The 25,131-nt window shown below is 38.8% G+C and overlaps 1 protein-coding gene across 4 annotated transcripts in view; it reads left to right on the top strand.

The window, feature by feature from the left end:
* KCNQ5 (potassium voltage-gated channel subfamily Q member 5) overlaps nucleotides 1-25,131 on the top strand; it is a 243,455-nt gene that overhangs the window by 188,154 nt on the left and 30,170 nt on the right. The window contains exons 4-10 of one of the 4 annotated variants that reach the window (XM_015859067.3): nucleotides 5,485-5,660; nucleotides 6,075-6,200; nucleotides 13,450-13,560; nucleotides 15,033-15,128; nucleotides 18,876-18,970; nucleotides 21,028-21,054; nucleotides 23,838-23,894. In XM_015859067.3, the coding sequence (XP_015714553.2) occupies nucleotides 5,485-5,660; nucleotides 6,075-6,200; nucleotides 13,450-13,560; nucleotides 15,033-15,128; nucleotides 18,876-18,970; nucleotides 21,028-21,054; nucleotides 23,838-23,894 (688 nt within the window). Of the gene's footprint in view, nucleotides 1-5,484; nucleotides 5,661-6,074; nucleotides 6,201-13,449; nucleotides 13,561-15,032; nucleotides 15,129-18,875; nucleotides 18,971-21,027; nucleotides 21,055-23,837; nucleotides 23,895-25,131 lie in introns of those variants that run through there. The other 3 variants (XM_015859068.3, XM_085543744.1, XM_085543745.1) reach the window with 3 other exon arrangements.

The following is a 25,131-nucleotide window of genomic DNA, read 5'->3' as shown; positions in this document are numbered from 1 at the left end:
TTTCCTAACACCATCCTCATATCGTTCCTGTAAGTTTAGAGATTGCCCTGATGATGTTATATGAATCATAGAATGAATCATAGAATGGTTTCAGTTGGAAGGGACCTTAAAGATGATCTAGTTCCATCCTCCTCTGCTGTAGGCAGGGACACCTCCCTCTAGAACAGGTTGCTCAAAGCCCCATCCAGCCTGGTCTTGAGTGCCTTCAGGGAGGGGGCATCCGCAGCCTCTCTGAACAACCTGTTCCAGTGCATCACCACCCTCACAGTAAAGAATTTCTTCCTAATATCTGCCCTCTTGCACTTTAAAACCATTTCCCCTCTGGACCTACTCCAACAGCTCCAAGTCCATCTTGTGTTTGTGTTCCAGGACTGGTCGTAGTACTCCAGGTGAGGTCTCATGAGGGCAGAGTAGAGGCACAGAATCCCCTCCTTCAACCTGCTGGTCACACTTCTCTTAATGCAACCCAGGATACAGTTGGTCTTCTGGGCTGCACGCACACATTGCCAGCTCATGTTGAATCATCAACCAACACTCCCAGACTGTTCTCCTTAGGGCTGCTCTCAAGCCATATCAAGGCTCTGGGATGTTTCAGTAAAGTTTCCATGCTCACCCTTTTATCTTTTCCCATCAAAATTTTTAACCGGTGCTGTAAAATTTTAAAGCATCCAAAAAGCTCGTGGTAGGGACATTGTATTGAAAAAGCCATGACAAATAAAACAACCCATTATGATTATTTGTGAGGCCTGCTTTTATATTAGGAATCTCTCGGTCAGACCCTGACCACTGGAAGTACATACAGTTTAGAAATGCTAGCTACGTGTCTATCAGCACCCATATGGCCACAAGTTTCTGGCTGTGCTTGAGCGGGGTAAGCTGGCCCAACATCAGCCTTCCTCTGTGAAGTGGGGAACTCCGTTTGGCGCATCCCTCATGAGCTTTTGCTGCTATTCAGGTTTTTTCATTACTTGGCTTCAGCCACTTGTCACTATGTTGATGAGATTGGACAATATAAAAATGTAATATGCTATACACAGCATTCTGGGTTCATAGGTTTTCTTTTTTTCTGGGCCCATCGGGTGTTAATGAAGTGAGTGTCAAATGAAAAAGCTTTTGCCAAATTACTACTAAGAAAGCTTCTGTGTGATATTGGGAGTTTTGAGCAGTACTGGATGAAAGGTCTGAAATGAACAAATACTTTGTGTGAAATTTAATTTGAAAGTAAGTGTTCAAAACCAAACACTGCAAACCTTACCAGTAATATCCAGAATCTCATACTGGTGTTAATGAGGGAGGATGCTATCTGCAAAGATAGTAATTTAAGAGAGATTTCTAAATATTGAATAAAACCCACCTCATAGCTGAGGAGATGCCTAAAATTTGGAAGATCCTTAAATAGTAGCTTGAAATAAATCAAAGAAATAAGTGTGCTTCAGGAGCATCTATCTTATAGAAAGTCATGACAGGGATATTTGGAACTATACCGCCCATTATTCATTCACATTCCAGTGCTTCCTGGTGCTTTACAGCAAAGTAGAATGAATCTTAAGTCCCAGTTCAGTTAATTGAGATACTTCTATTTTCTTCTATACAATTAATCTTTTGCCCATAATCCACTGTATGGCTTTGTTTTTTAGTTCTTGATTTTCCAGTTTTGTTCTTAAAAGAAAAGAGGGAAATATTGATAACATTTTCTTAAAACCTTCCTAAAATACAGAAATACCATGGAGATTTTACCTGTAAGCCAAAGTAAATGACACTTGAGCTATGCTGGATAAAAACATAGTGGAGAAAAAATCGTATTCAACTTTTTATTTTCCAGTGCAGATAAGCTTAAATAAGAAAGCAAATTTGACATATTCAGAAGTGACTTTAAACCATTGCAACTTTTTGTTTGGACTCTGCTTTCATTCCAGTAGAGATTTATTTTGATTTATCTTACACCTGTTCCTGGCAAGTTAAACTACGCTGAAATAATCTGCTTGCCTGCCTCCAAGGAAACAGAGCCAGGGAGGGCTGCCTTTGGAAATGGACGCTCTTTCCTTCCCAGCTAGTGGAGGTTTTCTGGAGGAGGAGTGTATTGTGAAGAGGTGAAGAAAATGAGAAAGGTGTGAAAGAAACACCAGTAGACTGGGCAGGCTCTCTTTCCTCCTCCAACTGTTTTGAAGCACGTTCATGCATTTTCTGTTCACCCGCTCCCTCACGCCTTCCTCACCACTTTGCCTCTCTTCTTCTTTGCTCTCCATCTTGGAAGGTCTATATGAGTTGGCAACTCCCTTGGACCAATACTAAAGAGGGAGGGAAATGAACTATGCTGTTGTTGGCATCTTCATCTCACACAGTCAAAAGGGATCAGAGACTTTCAGTGGGGCAGAAGGACCGGGTGTTCACAGCAGATGCTATGTGATGCTGGGAGAGGTGAATTAATCTGAATTTTTTGCACTGCTATAACAAAAGCTGCCAGGATTCCTGGTATGAGAAAGAATAAGTGAAGTGTCAAATCATTTGCTTTTCTAAAAGAAAGTCACGTTCAAAGCAGCTGAGGGAAACCAAAGCTCTCCAAAAGTACATAAATTATTTCTGGACCAAAAACATAATTCCTAATATTTAGATGATATTTTTTAAGTTCTGAGACTGTTTTTCTGGAGTGCACACAGGTTTTTTGATAATATCTGATTTGCTTCTAGCTCCCCCCACTAATTAGAAATGGCTGTTATATTGCTAGTGTGCTCAAGACAGTATGGGTCAAGCCAAGCTAAATACGGCGCTTTTTTAACCAGAGATATTCCTTCTTCAACACAGCCCATATTGCTCACAGCTCTTTTGCACACCCTACATGAGCCTCAGATCCAGATAAACACTCCTAAATATAGAAGATTGCTTGTAGGTGGGTATGTATGTGCTGCACATCCATACTTTCAGTTGGACAAGATCTAGGGCTTAGTTCAGTGGGATAAATAGAGGTGCCCTCTGTTACATGATATTCCCTGCTCTCCAGCTACTTCTCCAGAAGTGCACAGGCTTCCCAAGTCTGAGGGCATATCTGCTGGACCTAGTGGATGTCTCAGATACCTTAGGGCATCTCGAATGGCACTGGACAAATAAATTCAAGCAATTGCAATTGAAACAATCCTCTTTTTGTGCCAAGCCCTGAGCACAAGTCAGCTGAGCAGTCAGCAGGAGCCTTCCTAAGGGTTAGCACACCACGCTTAGTTGACGTGGTTGCCTTGTGCTGCATGGGGAATTTAGGCACCTGATTCACAGCTTAAGATTTCAAATGTCTTAACATGGAGCTGAATTCTTCCACATTTCTTTTTATGGTTTCCATTAGGATTGATTATATCTGTAACCTTTTCCGATCAATTATCCTGTTTCTGAATTCTTACCCAGACCTGCTGCATCTGGTTACTATGCTCTTGAGCTCTGCACTGTGCAGACACCCCCCAGAATATATTATCTACTTCTGGCTCTCTAAACTTGCTAGATTTACATCTAGAAGCAAATTCAGTTTTATAGTAGCCAACTATATGGTAGCCAAATATGATCCATCTATGTAGAAGCCAAAGGCACTATAAAATGTTAGAGCAGAAGACAGGCAGGTCAGCCTAGGCTGGTATACTTGTCCAACAGTGACACTAGCCTGTAATGGGTGGTTAGGGCAGATTACACAAAGAAGACAACTGTGTAGTAATATTTGTCAGCCTTGTTGCTTTGAGACTTCCTGAGCCATAAGAGGGTCTAGGTGTTTATTTGACCTGGATTGTTTTCTCCTGTGAGATTATGCAGTTGGTTCTGAACTCATGTAAACTTTTATTGACTTGTGGCAAGGGTTTGTGCAATTTTACAGGACACTTCTTGAACCACAAAAGTGTCTGTAACCCTTAGTAGTACGGTAAGATGACAAAGCCATCTTGGCACAAGGTGTGTGTTATACCTAACACAAAAGAAGTAAAACTCATATCAGCATGAAATTCTTATCTGTGGATGTGGTTTTAGATTATTCTTGCATAATAACATAGAAACAGCACAGAACCTTCAGATCTGAACCATGTAAAAAAAGACTTTAAAAAAGACTTCGAGCTTTTAAAGAAGGTCAGGAAATTAATGATGAGGTGGTGAAGTAACAGAGTTTGCTCTGTCCTTTTCCACTCTCTGCATACTAGTAAGTCTGCCCCTATCAGCACAAAAGAACATTGTTCCTTCTCACAGTATCCATGTGCCTTCGCTGCTATCTTCTCATCTCTCTTTAAATGCCGTTCTGGCTCAAAGGGCTGTTGGCTGATTAGTTCATGCAGAACAAACTCGCTCTCACAGCTTGAATCTGTGACCTGAAGAAATAAATCCTAACACTTGCTAGACTGCAAAAAAATCTTGCCAGGCTGCCAACTAAAAGAATGCTTCTGAGTGCCCAGCGCTATATTTTTTCCTTTCCGGGAAACAGTACATCACAGCAGTTTGGTTCAGAAACTATATGCCTGAACAGTGTTTGTACTCACAGGAAACCAATAGGTCTGGTTCCACTGGAATCTCACCATTGAGGCAGGTCTATTTTCCTATTTCTTCCTTTTCTCTCTTCTTTCTTCCTTTTCTCTCTTCTTTCTTCCTTTTCTCTCTTCTTTCTTCCTTTTCTCTCTTCTTTCTTCCTTTTCTCTCTTCTTTCTTCCTTTTCTCTCTTCTTTCTTTCTTTCTTTCTTTCTTTCTTTCTTTCTTTCTTTCTTTCTTTCTTTCTTTCTTTCTTTCTTTCTTTCTTTCTTTCTTTCTTTCTTTCTTTCTTTCTTTCTTTCTTTCTTTCTTCCTTCCTTCCTTCCTTCCTTCCTTCCTTCCTTCCTTCCTTCCTTCCTTCCTTCCTTCCTTCCTTCCTTCCTTCCTTCCTTCCTTCCTTCCTTCCTTCCTTCCTTCCTTCCTTCCTTCCTTCCTTCCTTCCTTCCTTCCTTCCTTCCTTCCTTCCTTCCTTCCTTCCTTCCTTCCTTCCTTCCTTCCTTCCTTCCTTCCTTCCTTCCTTCCTTCCTTCCTTCCTTCCTTCCTTCCTTCCTTCCTTCCTTCCTTCCTTCCCTCCTTCCTTTCTTCCTTCCTTTCTTCCTTTCTTTTTTCTTTTTTCTTTTTTCTTTCTTTTTTTTTTTTTTTTTTCCTTTTAATTTCTGGCTTTTCAATAGCAAAGTTGCTATGTGAAAGGGAAAAACATTCAAGACCATCTACTAATTTGTTCAGGTACTACACCAGTCTTCAAAGTTCAAACATGAGGATCCTTCAAATCTGCTCCTTTTATTCATATGTTTTCAAAATGACTTCTATCAGTTTTCACCCTAGGGATGTCTCAGGACATACTTTGACTCCAGTCCTCACTTCACATTCCTCTCTCAAACAGGATTCGCTGCTTTGGATTCCCACCCATAGTCTCTCTTTTGTCCCCTGTCAGCTCATGAACAATACATGTTATTGATTGGTACGTGGACATTAATGTTTTCTATAATGTATTTCTTTCAGACATCATTGTTCTCATCGCTTCAATAGCAGTTGTTTCTGCAAAAACTCAGGGTAACATTTTTGCAACATCAGCACTGAGAAGTCTTCGTTTCCTACAGATCCTTCGTATGGTGCGCATGGACCGAAGAGGAGGCACTTGGAAATTATTAGGTTCAGTAGTTTATGCACATAGCAAGGTATGTAATCGTAAGTGCTGGTTTTGAGGTCTTCACTGGATTCAGCATGAGTCCAAGGAAATAAATCCTAACCAATTTTAAGCAGAATATCTAGAGTTTCCTGAAATAACATCAGTTGTATTGAGCATTGATACAGTTATGTGAGGCCATATTAAATACTAAACGGTTTTTGGAATGTGTTGAAAATGTTGGTCTTGATGTGCTACTGTAATTCTACATACATTGGTAGTTCCTGGAGCATCAAAGGAGTAGATTTGGACCATTTTTAGAGAAAGCTTGCTCAGCAGGGAAGCATTTGACTTTTAACTACTCAAATACCAAAAAAGTACATAGATATTTTCACTGTCTCTTTCTCGAAATGCCATTCTGTTCAACCATTCAAATGTATATTAATTTCTCCTTTGTTTTATCTAGGAATTAATCACAGCCTGGTACATAGGATTTTTAGTACTCATCTTTTCATCTTTCCTGGTTTACCTGGTGGAAAAAGATGCAAATAATCAGTTCTCCACATATGCAGATGCTCTCTGGTGGGGCACAGTAAGTACACAAAAATAATGCGCTCTGCTTCGTGAGTATGCTAGAGTGCTTTGGAATTAACCCGCTGTTGATTTTAACTTAATGAGATGTTCAGTAAATTGTATCCACTGGCAAAAAGCTGGTTCCAACGTCTCCCTACTCTAGCTTTTAATTTGTACATCCATAGTTCATTTTACTCCATCCTGCAGAACAGCTGTGTATGACTTTCTATTGCAGATCAGGTCACTGCACCTCCAAGAGAAGAAAGCATTTTATTTCTTAAACCAGATCTTTTCAGAATTACATTTGTAGTAGTGTCCCACAAGGAACTGTGTTGATCCAAATGAGATCTATAAGCTGCAAGTATCAGGGAAGTGGGAATAAGATTCTTACATCAGCTTTGCAGTGAAAGGAAGTGTTTCTTCGCTGACCTTAGAATGAAATTGTTTCTCCTTCCCTGTGCCTTGAGGACAAAAAGCAAGAATAACTATTCTTATTCTGGCTCAGCAGTGCTTTTTAGAGATGTAAAAGCCCTGATTTAGTTGAGCAGTTAAGGTCTTGCTTAACTATCAAATCAACTACTTTGTTGAAATCTGTGGGATGTAAGAACATGCCTGACTGCTTTTCCATAAGTAGGAGGATTATATGAATGCTTATTCATTTAAATAAACCGGGCTTTAAATGAACAATGAAGTAATAATGACCTAGGTATCTAAGTAGTTTATTTATTGATTGATTTATTCTTTTATGGCCCAATGTAAACCCTTTTTTAAATTTGTTTCGTTGGTTTTTTGTTTTGTTTTGTTGCTGAAATACACTCTATAATGAGCTGGACCTCTGTACTATGTGGGAGTTACTTGAACAGCAGCTAGAATCCTTGCCCCAAAAAGGCTATTGCAGAGCTACCGCCAAGCAGTAAAAAAATGGGGAGGGGTTTGCTTGTTGTTTTGGGATTCTTTTTTTTTGTCCTTCTGATTCAGTGGCACAAACACCATGAGCTCCAATAGTGTCTGGATAGAGGAAATGATGCCTGTGAGATCATTAATGCTGACATAACCAAGAACAATCATTAGTTTTCCACGAATAAGCATGATAGCTGAAGCAGCCTCTGCCACCTTTCCTGATCAGAGAGATGCAGAAATGAAGCTTTCTCACCTCAGTTCCTCTGCTAAACTGAGTGGACTCTGTTTGGATTCAGTGGTATTTGCAGACTTAGAGCTATTAAAAAACCTTTTCCAAAATGCACTGAATCTTTGAGAAGTATTTTTAATAAGTTTCATTTACATTCTGAATGAAGGCCAGGGTCATTTCCTACCAGTATAACAAGCCTGTGTGTTTGAAATTTGTTCATCCTAGGAAAAATCGCCTGTTACATGTCTTCCCTAGTGACTGTATTGTTGTACTCATGCACAAAACTGGGGAGGTAGGAAAAGCCAGACATAATGATTCTTATTTGCACATCTACAAAAGGACAGAATTTTTTTTTCCTGGAACTTCTTTGGGAGTGTCAAGGCAAAATCTCTAATAGCATAGATGCTTCTATTCTGTATTGTGAATGCACATAAGATTCAAGTTGGCTAAAGCCATAAAAGCAGGTTTTGCCTTCAGTCTCACCACAGCTGTTTATTTTGTGGCTTCTCTGTCTGTAAATATAATAATTGATTGCAAGCAGAAGGATGTTCGCTTTCTCCAGAAGCTGAGTTCCAGGTTTGTCTTACAGCTTTCTGACCAGTCTACATAGGCATAGTTGTGAAGCATCTGGATTGGGATGCCAGTGATCTTCCCTTTAGGTACCCAGTCTCCAGTAGTCTGTAAACAGCATTTTCCTGTTTTGGTTGGCAGTGAGTCCTGCTGGAGGCCCTCTGTAGGTCACACAGGTGGGATGTTCTGGTGCATGGGTCTGAGAATGTGTGTTTTCAGACCCTTGGTTTCCCAGGAAACAACTCCTGTATGTCTGCAAAGCTTTGTGTGACCTAGCACTGGGTAGGCAGAGATTTGGGGCTTAACACAGCATTGCACCTGTCTGCCAGCAATCACTGGTGAGGGGACACAGAAGCACAAGGAATGGGAAAGACTCAGCAAACCCAGATCTCAACTCCAATATCGAACTGAGGATCATGTCACATCCACATCCTTCCTCCTGAGCACCTCCAACAGCAGGAATATGATGTATTTATATAATATAAATATAAATTTACAAAATATAAATTTAATATTTAAAATATAAATTATAAATATATGTAATATAAATATATTTATTTTAGAATTTACTTCTGCACTACCTGTTGACTGTTATTTTTAAGGAAAAACCCTGCTAAGAAATAATCATTATACAAAGTGGTGCTTAAAATATTTTGTATACTATGAAGCTAGAATGTATGACTCATAGGTCAGATAAGTAGTGCAACTGAGAAAATAGGAATCTTTTCTTGACATCAGCAGGAAAAACAGCTAATTATAATCAAAGACCTGGAAACAATCCATATTGTATATCTCTATACCTTTCCTTCTTTCCCCTGGTATGTGACATGAATACATTTAAATTTTTAATGTACTTAAGTGCACAACATTACTGAAAATCTATGTTCCCCTTTACCTGTTATCTTTGCCATTTTAATAATAGTATTTTTGGTATAATATGTAAAACAGTATGTGGGAAATGCATAGCATGCTTCTTAGTCATGAGTTGTTTTTACTGCCAGAGTAACCCACATGCAGATTTTGAAAAGGTCAGATTGTGTGGCATTCTAGGGGAAATCAATGCTTAGTCTCATTGATTTGTTTATTTGCAAAAGTTGTTCTTACAAACCACGGAATATCTACCAAATCCCAGATTGAATTCTGTGACGGCCGAAGTAGAAGAAAGAAAAGACTGCATGGAAGTCAGGCACAAATTGTCTTCTTAAATATCAAGCTTTTAGAGGCACTTACACTCCTCTCCAGGACCAGACCCAGCATGTGGCAATTAGCCCGTTCATTAATTCCAATTATTTGGGGGTTGTACCATGCTAAGGTCATTTTATGAATTTCATTTTTAAAGCCCATAGCTTTGCACTGAGACAAAAGGCAGGATATGGCATACTAATTTGCATCTGAATACTGCTCTGTAGTTGCCGTTGTACTGCGCAAAGTGCAGTTCAAGCATCGTGCTAATGTTTCTACTGTGAATATTCTTATGGTTGGAGTCCCCATGGTGCTGCTCAGCACAGCCTGAAGTGCGTGCTATGTGAAGAGTTCAAGCTCAGAATTTACTAGAAATGGTTTAACAGAAAAAAAAAATGTAAAAACTAAGTAAACTGTATGGGAACAAATGTCTGTAAAAAAACAATGTAGGTCTTTCAAAATCAAACCCTACATGTTTTTTTGAGAAGTCCTAGTGTTAGCTAGAACTGATCATGTTCATAGCAACATTTAGTTTACTTTAACCTGCAGATGTAGTGTAATTAAGATTTCTGTCTCTCCTACACATTTAACAGAGTTTCTCTTAATAAAAAACATATTTTCTACTAGTATCCAGAAGTTAGGATTGTGAACAGTGAAGCAGGATACAGAATGGCTCTGGCACTCCACAGTGACCTGTAGGTGAACAAAACAACTTACAATGAATAATACCGTCACAGTTACTAGCTCAAATGAGTCAATATTGACGGTGTTTTTTAAATTTAATGTGATGGTAGTCTGAGCAAACTAAATTTTTTTAAGTTAATTGATGTCAGGTAAAGATTCAAAAGGTAATTGCTGCTATCAGAACATAAAATTATGTCAGAAAAAATATTAGGGAAGAGGGAAGCCCTCTGGGTCTTATCTCATCTGATTGAAGTCACATAGGTTATATAAGCTCGTTTGTTATTGTATTGCCTCATTTAGTATTAGCACATTTATTAGCTCCAGCAATGAGATATAACACAAGTTCAATCACAGTGCTTTTTGACACTAGCTGTGTTCCTTGGCTTATCTGCCCAATCCTGCATTTTAGGATATGTTGAGTTACCTGCTGAAGGAATCTTCATTGTGCAAGTCTGGGTGACCAGACCAAGTGTAAACACATAAAAATTTTGTGTTTCAAGCTGATTAAATGAATCCTAACCAAAGAAACTAAAATGTTTAGTTTGTTTTCCCCTATTTAAGCTGTGGTGACCAGACAGATACAAGGATGTTCAGCAGGTATCCCCACACTTTGGTTTCCTTTCTATTGTTTCTTGATCCTTTTTCGTCATTCCTCTCTCTGCTGCAGCTTCCTCCCAAATCAGCAACTCATCCCCTTTTACTTCTCTAGTTTTGTTACACCCATACCCAGATTTTGTATTTTTGATACTGTCATCTAGTTACATCTAATCTAGTAGTAGTCTTGTACAATATTAATGCTGTAGTTACTTAGGTATTGTCATCCTTGCAAGACTCGAATCCTCTAAAGGTCCTCAGTATTTTCCTCCAGTTATCTTTGAACTTAAGGTCATTTCTCCCTTAAGTCCCCATGCGATCCAACATTTTCTCATAGTGCCAGCTGTAACTTTTGTCAGCATCTTTCTTATCAGTCATATCTCAAGATTTCTCATGTTATTGTGGTCTTGTGTCCAGTAGTTTTCCACACCGCATTCAATGAATGTTACCACACAATTATACCATTCAGAGCCTTATGTTCAGTTGTTTGTAGTACTAACAAAGATGATGAGGTTTGTTTCTGAACTGGACCATGCAGATATATGGAAACATATTTTCTTAGTTGTATGATCAGAAGAATATAAAACAAGACCAAATCCATTTGTTTGATGTCGAATAACATGATATGGTATGGTTCTGACACCTGTGTGTCAGTATAAAGACCATTCTGAGATAAAAGAGCCCAAAATGAGCAACAAGGCACCGCTATGCATAGACATCTTCATGACCTAAAAGAATAGGAAGAAAGGCTTTAAGATGGTTGCACTCTTTTCTTCGGAGAGATCCTGTAGATACATTCTTTAGGACTGTTCCTGGTTTGGTGTAGCTCTCAGGTATCAAATCTCAGAAGTTCAAGTTCATCTTTGGCCAGTTTCAGAAGATGGTAAGTAACAATATCATTAATGTGCAGAGACACTTAGGTCTGTTTTCCTTCTTGTCAGCTCAGGCAGGAGAGATCTCTCTGCTTTCCAGCATCTAGCAGAGATAGGGAGCTGGGTAGAAGCCAAGCTACTGGGCTGATTCCAGAGCTGCAAATTGCTTCATGATGATTGGTCTGAAAATGGATTTTGAGGAACTTTTATTCAAAGGATTCATTTGTTCAAGTGCTTCATTATTCTCTGGGTCTTGATAGCTTCAGACAGTTCTGCACTTGCTGTCTAATGCTAAGAGCTGGGAATACCCTGTGCAGAATAAAGACAAACCAAGCCCCTCTGCAAGTTCAAGAGCGTGGTTGCAACAACTCACTTCTGCTGGAAAGAAAGGGGGCTGCATTCTCATCTGTTTTGTTATCACTTGGTCTCAGTAAAGTGCTTTCTTTGCCTGCTTTGTGCAGGCTCTGGTGCTTATTAGATGTCTCTGTGAGCTGACTTGACTTGCCAAAACAGCCAAAACAAGCCACACAAGAATGTGGGTAATTCTGCTTTCCTGGGTTGGAAAGCTGGGAAAAAGGGATGCAAGCAGAAAAGGCAGAGGAGCACCCAAGGAGCACCTCTAAATGAAGAGGAGCACCCAAGGGTGTGTGTCCCTCCAAGCTAGCATTACCACCACGAGACTTGATAACCACTTGAAATTTCAGCTGCAGAGGTATTTCAGCTCACTGTCTTTAGTCACTATGGCTTTCTGAGGGTAAATTACATCCGCAGTTTGTTCCCAACAATGGGAGCAATTAAAGGCACTGTTTACTATCTAAGGAGCCTTAAATAGTTGAAATCTAATTACTTCCAAAAGACTTTCCTTCTTTTGTCCTGTGGTGACCCCAATATTAAATAGAATTGTTTGGCTGTCTTTCATAGGAATGAACTTTGAGGAAGCTGGAAGCAAAATATTGTCTCTAGAAGGCATTTTCCTGAAGAATTCATTACTGCCAGAGTATTTGCTAAGCCTGAACTTGCCCACATTTGGTACACTATGTAAAATAATTCTTTGTGCACATGTTCACCGTTAATAACAGGCCCTGGAGTCCTTGGCACTCAGCCGGTCGTTGTCTATCTTTGTCCTTTAACATTGTGTGCTATTGCCTAAGGACAGTCCTTGCAGTCTTCCAACCAGACCTCAGAAATCCTCCACTCAACTGTACTGATTCTGGCTTCTGCACCGAGCAGTACATGGGCCTATGGGTCCTGCCAGTCTGGTTCCCCAGTTTGGGACTGGCTCACCTCCCAGGGCAGGAGTAGTCTGGAGGGCATTTCTTCAGACTGGGGAAGATCCCAGGCACACATAGGCGTGGAGCCAGATCTTTGGCCTTATTTTGCCTTAGAGTTATGTTTTCTAGACCACAACCACATACCAGTATCCCAGCAGTCCTTGCTGTACATGTGCTCAGCCTGCAGTCAGTGATTTGCACATGTGCCATAGTGTGCCTTCCTCTGTTATGGTGCTAAATGGCAAGGGTGCTGACCTCCGCAACACAGCTTTTGAAGCATCTGTTTGGTGTGCCTATCACTGCACTGTCCTCATGAAGGAATTAAATGATGCACTCTTCTTTCTCCTTGACCTCTTCCCACACAGGTCTGAGCTAACACTATCCAACAGCATAGGGTGGTTGGACAACCTGGAGTTGTGCAGTGTCTTTTATCTTTGTGCCAGGAGTCACATAGGTCTATCTAAGCCTGTCACATGGAAGAGGAAAGGATGAGGAACTTCCTACAGTTCCTTCCAGCCTTAGATAAGCAGATTTTTGTGTGTTTCAGAAGGTGAGCTAGCCTAAATTGTACTGATGGGCTTGTAGAAAATGCGACAGCTGACCACTCTTGGTATTTGAATATTCTGTATTTGAATTTCAGTTTTCTTTTAGCACGTCTGTATTTCTCCAATATGCTACCTGTGCAATTTCCATTTGTGTAGCTGTCCAAATATGTACAGTCATGCTGAAAGTTGGTGAAACATCTGTACATCCACTGAAAATGACACTTTTTTCCACACAATTTACATCGTTTCCCATCATTTGCTTCAGCTGTGAAATCCCTTCTGATCTGTTATTTATTTATTGCTAATTGAGGTATTTTTCTCATGTTTATGGTTTATTCATTTTATTCAGTCATAGACAGAATTGAGACTTCATAGAATAATGGACTTCTGATAATCTTATTCATTGTTTTGGTGTTTTTAGATCACATTGACAACCATTGGCTACGGAGACAAAACTCCTCTTACTTGGCTCGGAAGGTTGCTTTCTGCAGGATTCGCTCTACTTGGCATTTCTTTCTTTGCACTACCTGCTGTGAGTATGCTTAGAAGAACTGTGAAATGATCATAGAAACTTCAGTAGCTCTTACTGCTCTTAGGATACCAAAAGCTGAGGGAAACTTTCTAAATGAAGAACAACTGTTTAAGAATTTTTACACCATGACAATATTGGTGAACTGCTGGCACCCAAATGAAAGGTTTGGTGTTGCTGTCATTACGTGAGTTTTAGGGAAGTTATTTCCTAGGGCAGACTAGGATGTAACCCTAAATTAGGTAGCATACCTCTGTGTAAGACTGAAATTCCTTTCTTTGTTTATGAATTGAGACTCATATATTACTGCTTTTCCTTCTGAGTCTTTAAAAAATCAATCGATATGTATTTCTGAGTTAGTTTCTATTAAAAGAAAAGTTAGATAAGTTTCATTTTCCCGAGTGTAGTGTGCAACTGTGAAAGATTGGATTTCCTTTCTCTTTTACATTAATATTAAATAAGCAGGAAATCAGAAGTGGCATTTGTATTTTTTTTATTCCATGTGTATTATATATTCCATCAATATTTTATTACTTAGATTCATTATCTACAGATAATTATGAAATATGTATGTTATAATAATACATTTGTTGTCAACAATATAAACAAATCAAGTTCAAATGTCAGCATTTGCCAACAGCATCAAATCATCTAATGCATTCTGTTTACTTTTTATTTTATGCAAAGAGAGTATTTCAGTACTTGTGACATTATAATTCACAATAATTATAATTATATTACATTGCCTGTTTGTGAATCTTTGACATTTAATGACAACTACTGTAATTAATTATCTTTGTTACCTGGTAATCACTAGCAAGAAAGATAGGAAGATAGCAGGACTGCAAAGAACATGTAAAAACGATGAATAACCTTATGTATTAGAGATGCCAGAACTGTTGTTCCTCTTGTCATATCTAGATACAGAAATTGATTTTCCTCACAAACACTTTCATGAGGAAGGATTCATTGTCAGCTTTTTTACATATGCTCTAGAGTGAACAGTGGAGATTATTTAGATGAGAATTAGTGAGGGAAAATGGTCTGGATCACTTAATTAAGGCATTTTTTTTAACATTTCAAAAATCAAAAATTATAATAAGCACTGCAGATACTACCTTTGTTATCTATATATGTCTGGTGTATCATGGCTTACATTGCTCTGAATGTTCCTGCCTGACTCTATAGATGTGTGTGTGTCTGTGTGTATGTGGCCTTTGGAGTTGCAGTAATATAGTCTAACACAAACTCAGGCAATGGCTGGAGTAAGCAGTCATTGATAGTACTACAGATGTTATCTCATAAAGAGTCTCCAGTCTAAATATGTATGGGCACTGTTCAGCCTTATATTGCCATGTGCAGTCGTAAATGGAGTACACCCACAGTTACTTCAGATCAAAACTCTGTTGCTGATTGTAAGTACTTGTAGAAAAAAAAAACCAAAACCTACTCATAAATATTGTATCGAATTGCAGGGCATCCTTGGCTCAGGATTTGCATTAAAAGTGCAGGAACAGCATCGCCAGAAACACTTTGAGAAAAGAAGGAATCCAGCTGCCAGTCTAATTCAGGTAAATAGGAAACCAGTAAAAAGATAATAGCAGATTACACATTGGAGCAAGTTTTATTATTTCAGACTGGAAATTTTGTGGGAATGATATTTAAGACAGATTAATTTCATGAAATACGTTTCTTCATGCATACAGAATGTCCATTTGTAGCTTGTGAGTTCATCCATGCTTCAGAAACTGAGTTGGTTGCATTTCTGTAGCTGATGAATTAGAACTGTTCCCTGGACAACCCAACTGACAGAACAGCACTCTTGTGTGTGTTAAGCTGCTTTTCACGAATACAGGGTTAAGAGTATTCCAGCGAGTGATGTACTTGGTGAAAGTGAAGTGTCCTGTCCAGAATACTGATTTCAATATCAGTCAATTCAAAAGCTCAAAAAGTAGGCACTAGGAATTCCAAAACTTACGAAAATTTTGTAAGTGGCTTCAGCTCCAATAATGACATCATGGCACCCATCAATGATTTGCAAAGAATTTTTCTTTAAGCATAAGTGTCACTGTATGCATCAGTGCAGATTAAGGGGCTGACCTGCTGCAAAAGAGCTTTGCAGAGAAGAACCAGGGTATCTGGTGAACTACAAATTGGCCAGCAATATGCCCTTGCGAACAGGAAGGCCAGTAGTATCCTCAGGTACATTTAAAAGAGCATAACCAGCACATTGAGGAAAGTGATTTTCCCACTTTACTCTGTCCAGTGTGGTCACATCTGGAGCACCATGTCCAGTTTTGGTCTCTCCAGTTCAAGAGAGACAGAGTACATCTAGAGGAAGTTCAGTGGAGGGCCGTGAAGATGATTAGGGACCTGAAGCATCTCCCTTAAGAGGAAAAGCTAAGTGACCTGGGGCTGTTCAGCCTTGAGAAGAAGAGACTGAGAGGGAATCTTACACTTACCAGGGATGCTCCAAAAGTAATGCCTCCTATTTTATTGTGTTAGCCTGTGTCATCAGAGGCCGATGTTGGTGATATAGCAGTAGAGGGTCAACCTTTCCCACAGTATTCCATTACATTTTGTCACCATGCAATGGGTGACAGCGGAAAGGCAGTCAGATGACAAGGTGTCTGACATGGAAGTACATATTAAGCAAATGTGGAATTGAATTCCTCCATGTGGAAAAAATTGCACCCATTGACATTCTTCAATGTTTTCTGAATGTTTTTGGAGACAAACAGTGGGTGTGAGCACAGTGAAGCGGTGGGTGGTGTGTTTCAGCAGTGGCAAGAATGATATGAAAGACAGGCCATGTTCTAGAAAGCCATTTAGATTTTTATGAGCATGACATGCAGGTTCGTGTTCACCACTGGCAAAATTGCATAGTTAATGGTGGTGACTATGTTGAAAAATAGTGTTTTGCATGTGAGAATTTTCTCTATCAAACAGTGTTATTGTGCTCTCTGTATCTCTTGTGGTTTCCATGGAAATAAATAGGAGGCATTATTTTGGGAGCATTCATCAATTATTGTAATGGTTAATAAAGCTAAACCTGCTACTTTTTTGTCTATAGCACTGTAGTATGAGACTCTGGGATATTTTCTAAAACATATATTCTAAACTGCTCCCACGAGAGTAAAGTTTGATTGACAGAGGATAGATTTGTATGTACCTCTTCTTATTGTTGTATGAAAATCCCATCCAAATATTTAAAAGATGGTATACTAAACAAATTAAGAGTAGGCAGCCAGCTGATCTCAGGAAGAGACTCTCAGTGGACAAAATTCCTGTAAAAAGAAGATAATTGTGGTGGGATCCAAGAAGTGAAGATTGTTCAGCATTTTCATGTTCATTTTCATGTTCAGCATTTTTAGTCATCTGGAAATTAATATAAAATTGCTGATGGTGATATTTGCCAATATGGCAATTTGCCAGCGTATGGCGGAATAGTAAAGATGAGGGCAGGCACATGACAATGAATCTGAGTATGATCAGGCTGGAATTATTCCAACCAAATGGCTTAGTATATCAAGTACAAAACTGTTGATCCAGAAACAATGCACTCAGTGTATAACTAGAGGACACTGTACTAACATTAGCAACTCTCACCAAGCGTGAGAAACATAGAGGAAAAAGAGTGGGGAAGGAGGGTGGAGACCTTCATACAGGTTCCCAGTATGTTACTTTGCCAAGGTTTATTAGAGTTACATAAAGAACAGGAAACATATTAAACTGACATTACCACCATGTGTAATGATGCTAAAAGTACTAACATGGTGCATATCAAATCAACAACCACAGTTTGTAAAAGAGTCTGGAAAACTGTAGAAAAAAAGAAAAAAAGGGGTTGGAAATGAGTCCAAATCAGGAGAAAATTTCATGTTTAGAATTTCAGGATGGATCTCCATTGTATATCATCTACTGTAACATGGCCTGTTGGTTTTTTAATTGTTTATTATGGATATTGACAATGAGCTACCATGTGAATCACTACTCTAGTTTATCAGGATAATGTCTGTTTTCTGGTGAGTTACTCCGTAGAATTAGCCTATGCTAACTCCTCAGTTGCAATAGATACACTGTCTACTGGAGTTCATACCTGGCTGCAAGGTAGCTAAGCTATCACGATTATCAAGTATAATGTACAATATAAACATACCTTTCTCTATTTGTTTAGCTTATAAGAAGCATGCAGTGTGAATATTATTGAAGCATATAAATCCAGAGAGAAAGCGCTGGAAACTGCAGGACCATATAATCTAGCAGATAGGAACATAACAAATTTATCCAGCTGTAAGCCAAACCAAAAAGATTCAAACTAAAAATAATGCAGAGATTTTTGACAATGCGGATGATCAGCCAATGGAACAATTTACAAACTGAGCACCAGGCTCTTCTTCTGTAGATGAAGGCTAGATGCATCCGTGGGAGATGTACAGGATGACAGAGGGTATTGAACTCCATACAAGAATACCTGGATGACATTTAATGCTTGACATTATACAGGAAGCACAGATACTCAGCTAGTACAAATTAATATAGTTATGCTGACATCAGGAAAGCTGTACCAGTTTGCAGAGATGAGGACCTATCTTAGTATCCACATGCATTTATAAAGCTAAATGTTGAATACATTTTCAGTGCTAAGCTTTGGTCGCTCACCTTTGAAATTAATTAATTCATAGTTTTAAGCATTTAGTGGTGTTTCAAACCACAGAGAATACTTCTCTTCTAAATGCTTTTTGTCTGGTTTTCATTATCATTTACAAAATGTATTATGACACTTACTTTACCTGAGACTGCAAGTTTGTGTGGGTTTCCCCTATGGAATTGTCACAACTAAATCACTGTGATGCTTTTTTCAGGCACCTTTATATGCTGAATATTTTCTGGTACTTCCATGAAGCTAATAACTCTTGCCATACCATGTTCTGATTTACAAAAGCTTTGGTAGGTTTCTGCTGGTATTTATTTGCTCGCCCTAATACAGACATCCCAATCTGAGCAAAATCCACTCTCCCCATAACCAGTGCGGTGGCATTGTCACTTCATGTTCTTGGTTCCTTTGTGCTTTTCTATTGTTTCCCCATACCAGGCTTCTTGGCGGTTTTATTCTACCGACACCAGCCGAACAAACCTGACTGCCACCTGGCGATATTATGAAAGTATTCTTCCTCCCCTCAGGCATGTATCAGTGCTATGAATGATAAAAGAAAGCCATGACTTGTATTGGTTACTAATCTGCTTTTCAATTTTTTGTTTCATCCCCTGCTCCCTCTTGCCTTGTTTTTCTTTTTTATCATATATCCTGCACGTAGTGTGTATGGCGTAGTTATGCGGCTGATGAGAAATCGGTTTCCATTGCTACCTGGAAGCCTCATTTGAAGGCCTTGCATACCTGCAGCCCTACAAAGTAGGTACAAATATGGCAGCTGGTGCCGTTCTTGATGTCTGTTCAAGCTTGTAGAGAATTACTATTTGTTTGTTTTGTGTTGTTTTGTCTACTTAAGTTCTCTTATAAAAAATTTCAACTAACAAATCAGGCCAATATTATCTGGGAGCTTAGGACAGAGAGACAGATACAAATCACCTTCATTTATCTAAGAAGTATCACTGAGCACAGGCATTCGGAACATTTCAATGAGAAAGCATTTATCAAGGGTAATGTTTTACAACTATCCATGCTCCATACCAGCTGTGCCTTAACATACTCGTTAATAATCACAGTCCCATTTTGAAGTTATACTAATTCCTCCTGCATGCTTTGGTAAATATTATTTACAACAGATCTATAGAAGGACATGCCTATTGGAAAATACTACTTACTGTCTAAAAAAAATGGCTCCCTTCAGTCTTGAAAGTTTTGATCCTGATATTCTGGTATAAATTCATGTAAAACACCAGCATGCTCCAGGTGAAGATCAGGGCTGAAAGACTTTTCCTGACCTGTGAGACTAGGGAATGCATCTCAGTCCCAGCTGCACATGACAGCACGGCAGATGCACACTGGGGTGTCATCCAACAGCTGTCCCCTCCTCTGCTCTCCTATAAACACTGGTTTTTCTGGGACAGAAACATGCTTAACTGCTCTTCTGCTAGATTTGTTTTATCAAGATCCTGAGTTTGAGAGGAGCATCTTCCTGCTGCTGTAGAAGGGTGACCAAAACCAGTCTCACTAGGAATCTCAATCCCTAATGATTTGTCCTTGGCACATACCTCTGTTTTTGTCACAGCAACCAACAAGCACTTGAGCAAACATACATATGAATGTATTTTTTCCTTGAACCAATACAATTCAATATATGTACTTGCCCAGTTTAAAATCCTTTTAAAATACCTTTCCAAAGGAGCACAGCTTTACAGCATTTTGCAAATGAATGCTCTGGGGAATTTCCTGCTTCTTGTCATTATTTCTGGTACATTTAGTGTTTCCTTAAAGGAAATTGTATCCTCAGTTATACACCCAGTCAGTGGAAGGTAACTAAAAACACCCAGTATCACAGCTTGGCAAATATTCACTGTCACTGTGTGGGTGAGAATCCACAGAGCACTGGCCATCCAAGACCCTTCAACAGTCCAAGTAAAGATTTACCAGAAGGTAGTAAGTTGACTGATGCAATACACGGTACAAATTAGGAGGTAAACAGTAAGAAGGATTAGAAAGGAGTACAGTAAGAGCCTTATGGGGGAGCTCTGATAAGCATCCTAACTGTTGTTATTGCAGACAGTGCAAGAGAATTAGTGGTTTCTCTCAAAGCTGGGTGATGAACATCCACATGACAGTAAAAAGGTAATTGTGTGCCAAAAAACTCAGCCAAAAAGAGGTTTGGCTGGGTACCCAAAGCTGATTTTTGAATTTCAAAGAGTTGACAAGAACAGAGCCATAAGCAATCAGTTACCATAAGCATAATTCCAAAATGCTTCAAACTAAAAAGAGATTTTAGATTAAAAGTTACATGGGATATTGATTTTAATAAATCTGCAAAAACTTTTGACCTATACAAACAGGTAGAAGACAACATTGGTATAAATGGATGGATATGAAATAATGAGGCTGTATCCCACCTAAAATATTCTAAAATAAGACTGTCCCTCAAAAGTGCATCTGATTGTTATTTTATATAAGCCTATTGCTGTGATACCCTAAAATTAAACCTTTTAAAGCCTACAGCTTTGTTACATATGTGTCAGCAATGCGTTTTGCCTAAGTGCTTTGCCAACTCAGTCTGCAGTGGTATGTACTAAGCATGTTATGCATGTGTTAAAATAACGGTAAAGCTTACCTTTCAGAAGCATTATAGTTATGAGTCTTGCTTGGATGTTTTTGAGATTGCAATGTATCGTGTGTGTTGTACACTAATTAACACATCCGTTTACGTTTAGCGTATATCTAACATCATCTGTAGCTGAATAATGTGATTACTATCTGCATAACAAATATGTTTTTCCCTCCCACTCCCCGACCTGAAGAAAAGAACAAGGGGAAGCTTCTAGCAGGTTTGTAGTTTAATTTATTTCTTTCATCTTTGAAATCTCTGCTTCTTAAAGGCTTTTTGCTGTTTTATGCGCTGTATAATAGGTTCAATAAACTGCTAACTGATAATAGCCACAAATCACGTTTGTGTTTAACTTGTATTGATAAAAGTAATGATGCTGAAATTTGCTTGAATGGAAAAAATAGGCAATTTGTTTGCTTTTTTAAGTCCAAGCACTAAGTGCTTATTTCAGACCCTGCTCCTGAGGAGGAATGTACCTACTGACTCATGCCACAAAACTGACACCATTTCCAGCAACTACAGTGGAGGGTAGAGGCACGTGTTCTAATTTGGTTTTGAATACCAGCTGTATTGCCACCTGGCCTGGGTGCAGGATGAGGAGTGGGTTGCCTGTAGCATGGAGAGCCAGGACTGCCCTCACTCAATAAATAAAGCCCAGGAGATCATAGAATCATAGCGTCACTGAGGTTGGAAAAGAGCAACAAGATCTTCTAGTCCTACTGCCAACCCATCACCACCACCATGCCCACTAAGCCACGTCCCTCAAAAATGCACAGTTTTAAGGCAGTACATGGAAATGTTGTTCCTCTTCCTTATGTATAGCTTGAATATTTAGGGCCTGGAAAGGACCTGGTGGCCACAAAGAAAGTTATATTGCCCTCAAAACTAGTTAGGAGTGAGAGTCAGCAAGTGCTGGACAATCAATAAAGCAGGGTCAGAGGAGAGTGGAGTTTATGTCCAAGGAGTAAATGTTCAAAAGCCAAGAAAAAAGCATCAGCAACGCATCAACTTCTGAAATCCATCTACCCCGAGTTTTACTTTGGTCTGCAAACTCTTTTTGCTGATTTAATAATCTCTGAACAGTCTGAGCACTTCAGTACCTAAAATGCAAAAAAAAATCCACATGGAAAGTCTTCACAGAAATTGCCCTCATCCCTGTTCACTGTTCAGACTAGTTCCCTGCTGCCTGACTCCATCCTCTTCCCTGAAGTGCATGTTTGGTATCACACTACCTCAAAGTAAATGGATTTGCTCTCTAGTGTCCCTTAGGAGTGTTTCACCTACTTTGGCATTTGCAAGAGACTCACTGTTGGTTCTGTTCACAAACGTTACCTCTACAGGATCGCTGGCAATGAACTGGTCTTATTAAATTATTATAGCCTGATCAAAACTGTTCGTACTTGCCAGTCATATTGCATACTCCTTCAACATTTAAAATTGTTTTCAGCTTTTTTTAAAGGTGAGACTGGAGTTGACAGTAAATTAGTATGTATCTTCGAAACAGTGATGTGTGCAGAGTGAGCTTATTCCCAGCTGTACCTATAAGGGCTTAAAGACAGAAATTTACTTACAATACGTAGTGGAGGGGGAAGAAATATAAAATGATCAAACCTGCCCCTTATTAGAGCTAACTGCTGTGGTTTTACAAGTAGCCAGTGCTTTCATTTTATATTCATCGAATGAAAGATTTTTGCCCCTTCAAAAAACTTCACTCCTGTGATCACTGCTACATATTAATGTAGGTATAACAATGAGCTTGTTAACTTTTTGGGATCCTGGTCTACAGTAGAAACCTACTGACCACTCAGTGCCTTTTTAAAGTGGTGTGTTTTGTTAGTAGTTGTTCATTGCATTGTTATGCTGATATACCGCTCTATGTTTATATCACTTAAAATATGTGTGTGTTCTGTTGTAAAAACGTAAATGCAAACAGCTGCAATGTACTGAGAGATGACTGTCCTCGACTATTTAACTTCTCTCTTACTGCACTGCTGAGTGACTTGCATGGGATGCTATGTGACCTAAGTAAGCTGCTTCTTGTTTTGCTCTATAAATGAAGATATGTTTGTTCAAGTAATGCATTGGATTTCTTTCTGAATATGCTGTTTGCTCTTTATTCTATTCCAATAACGGTGGAGAAAAAACTTTTATTACTTTAGGTAAAAGCTATATTTTCTTGCCTAACAAATTGAATTCTATATTTACAGAAATGAATTCTTGCCTTCTGTGATGCGTAGACTTACCATCTTTCATTAGGCAACTGAATGCTGTGGCCTGAACTAAGAGAGCTATGCTTACACAGCTATAGCTTCATACTGATTTTAAGAAAAATTTTTTCAACACATTACACGGTGTATTTCTCAGAACAGTATACATATGTATTCTAGTTAATCGCTTATCAGAAGAAAGGTTTGATAACCTTTCTGGTCAATGTGTAGTGTAAACTGAGATATATGTGTAAAGCAGTGCTAGTTCTGCAAGCTTTTTAGAAAGCTTTACGTTAAATTATCTATAAATACACACTGAGCATGAATAGTATTTATTTCTATTCAGTTATACACTGCAGCTGAAATACTTCCTATACAAGGAATGAAGTCAAGACCAAGGAGTCTTATAGCATCTTGAGAGCATAAACAGTCTTATGCTGTGTGTAGGATGTACTTCAGGCATCTGCAAAGAACGAATTTCACCTGTCAGTTGTAGGCTTCACTTAGCTTTGTAAATAGTGAGTCTCAGTACAAAGAGTTACAAGCATAGGAGCTTGGAGTAAAAAAGTCATCCCTACTCTGAAAGAAGCATGTAAATTATATGCTGGAATTCTCTTCATCTACTAAATCATAGTTGTTTCTAAAAGTAGAAGTAATGTAAATTATTATCTCTGCATGCGCTTTTTGAGAAAGGAATTGCGAGTGATGAAGAATCTGACTTGAGGTGGAAAGCCTAACCCCTCACCTAGCAGTGGAATGCTTAGTAACATGGTCCTCTATCTCCCCTCACTCCTAGTAAGCTTTGTAGTAATAAACAGAAGCTCTTCGGGATGTACACCCCTCGGAAACATAGGTATTCAGCATCCTGCCTCTTCATATGATGTTTGAGAATGCCAACTAACATCAGGTGCATGATTCATTTATTTTCCACTCCTTAGTGCTTTAAAGTTCCTTACTTCTCCAGAAGGTGTTTCCTTATTTATTTATTTTCTAAGTGCTTGTAAGTCCCCTTGCTGCTTGTTGCCTGCAATGACATTAATACAATAGCAATAATTCCAGTAATTTGAAACACATACAGTTGCAGTGTGCAGCACGCCATGGTTTGCCAACACGCAGATTCCCTTTTCTGCCTGAGACTTGAACTTTTGGAATGTGTCACCCTGTAGAGATCTATACAATTTTTGAGCATTTAGATAAAGACATTTCCCCCCCCCCAGTCCAAGAGGATTTTTACACTCATGGCAGTTGAGTTCTTTGCTGAATAACCAGTGAGGAAAAATGAGACATAACAGACTGGTCAATATCAACAATTCAAGTGTGTAATCGTTATTGAGAAGAATCCCCTTGGACACAGTCTGTGGATGCTGTGCCTGCATCCGATACCAGATGGTGGAGAAATGCATGTCAAACAAACCATTTGCTTCAGTTGAATTCTGTTGAAACTGTTTCTAACTAGCAATGGTGTTTTCTAGATGGATGGATCTTAGAGGATGACACAATTTATACCTAAAGCACATTACAATCTTTCTTACTTTTAAAAAGTAATTTATAATACAACACAAGTACAAACTGATGATAGAAAATGAAGAAAAATATATATATATACTCTTCATCCAGAAAGTGTTTTGACAAAGGAAATTCACAAAGCCCTGACTTTTTGTTTGGATTTTTTTTTTTGCTTGACAATTGAACAATAAGACATTGTGTCCTTGAAATTCTTGTTACTATTCATTGAAGGCAAGGTATGAGATACAGCACCGTGTTTCTTGGATTCAGGCTCCTAGAATAAGACTGGTGGAGAATTCTTGAACACTTGAACACTGGACCTTATTGTACTACTCACCCCATTAGCTTTTGTTCAACTTAGCTTAATTTCTGTAAGATCTATAGCTTGGGAAGAATCAACATCTGTATTAATTGGAAGTTAACTACAACAAATCAACACACACTTCTAATTGCAGTTATTTTTCATGGGCGATAACTTTTGTCAGCTTGAGTTTCTGTCTCAACTCCAGATTCAAAGCATTCTCTCTCACCCTCAGGCCTTACAGTTACTTCTGATTAATTTCAATTTGTTCCTATTTCCATTT

Source organism: Coturnix japonica, chromosome 3, assembly GCF_054131305.1.
Source record: "Coturnix japonica strain WE chromosome 3, WE-NBRP24, whole genome shotgun sequence".
Taxonomy (NCBI): Eukaryota; Metazoa; Chordata; class Aves; order Galliformes; family Phasianidae; genus Coturnix; species Coturnix japonica.
The sequence above is the reverse complement of the archived record's forward strand: the minus strand, read 5'-3'. Positions and strand labels throughout refer to the sequence as shown.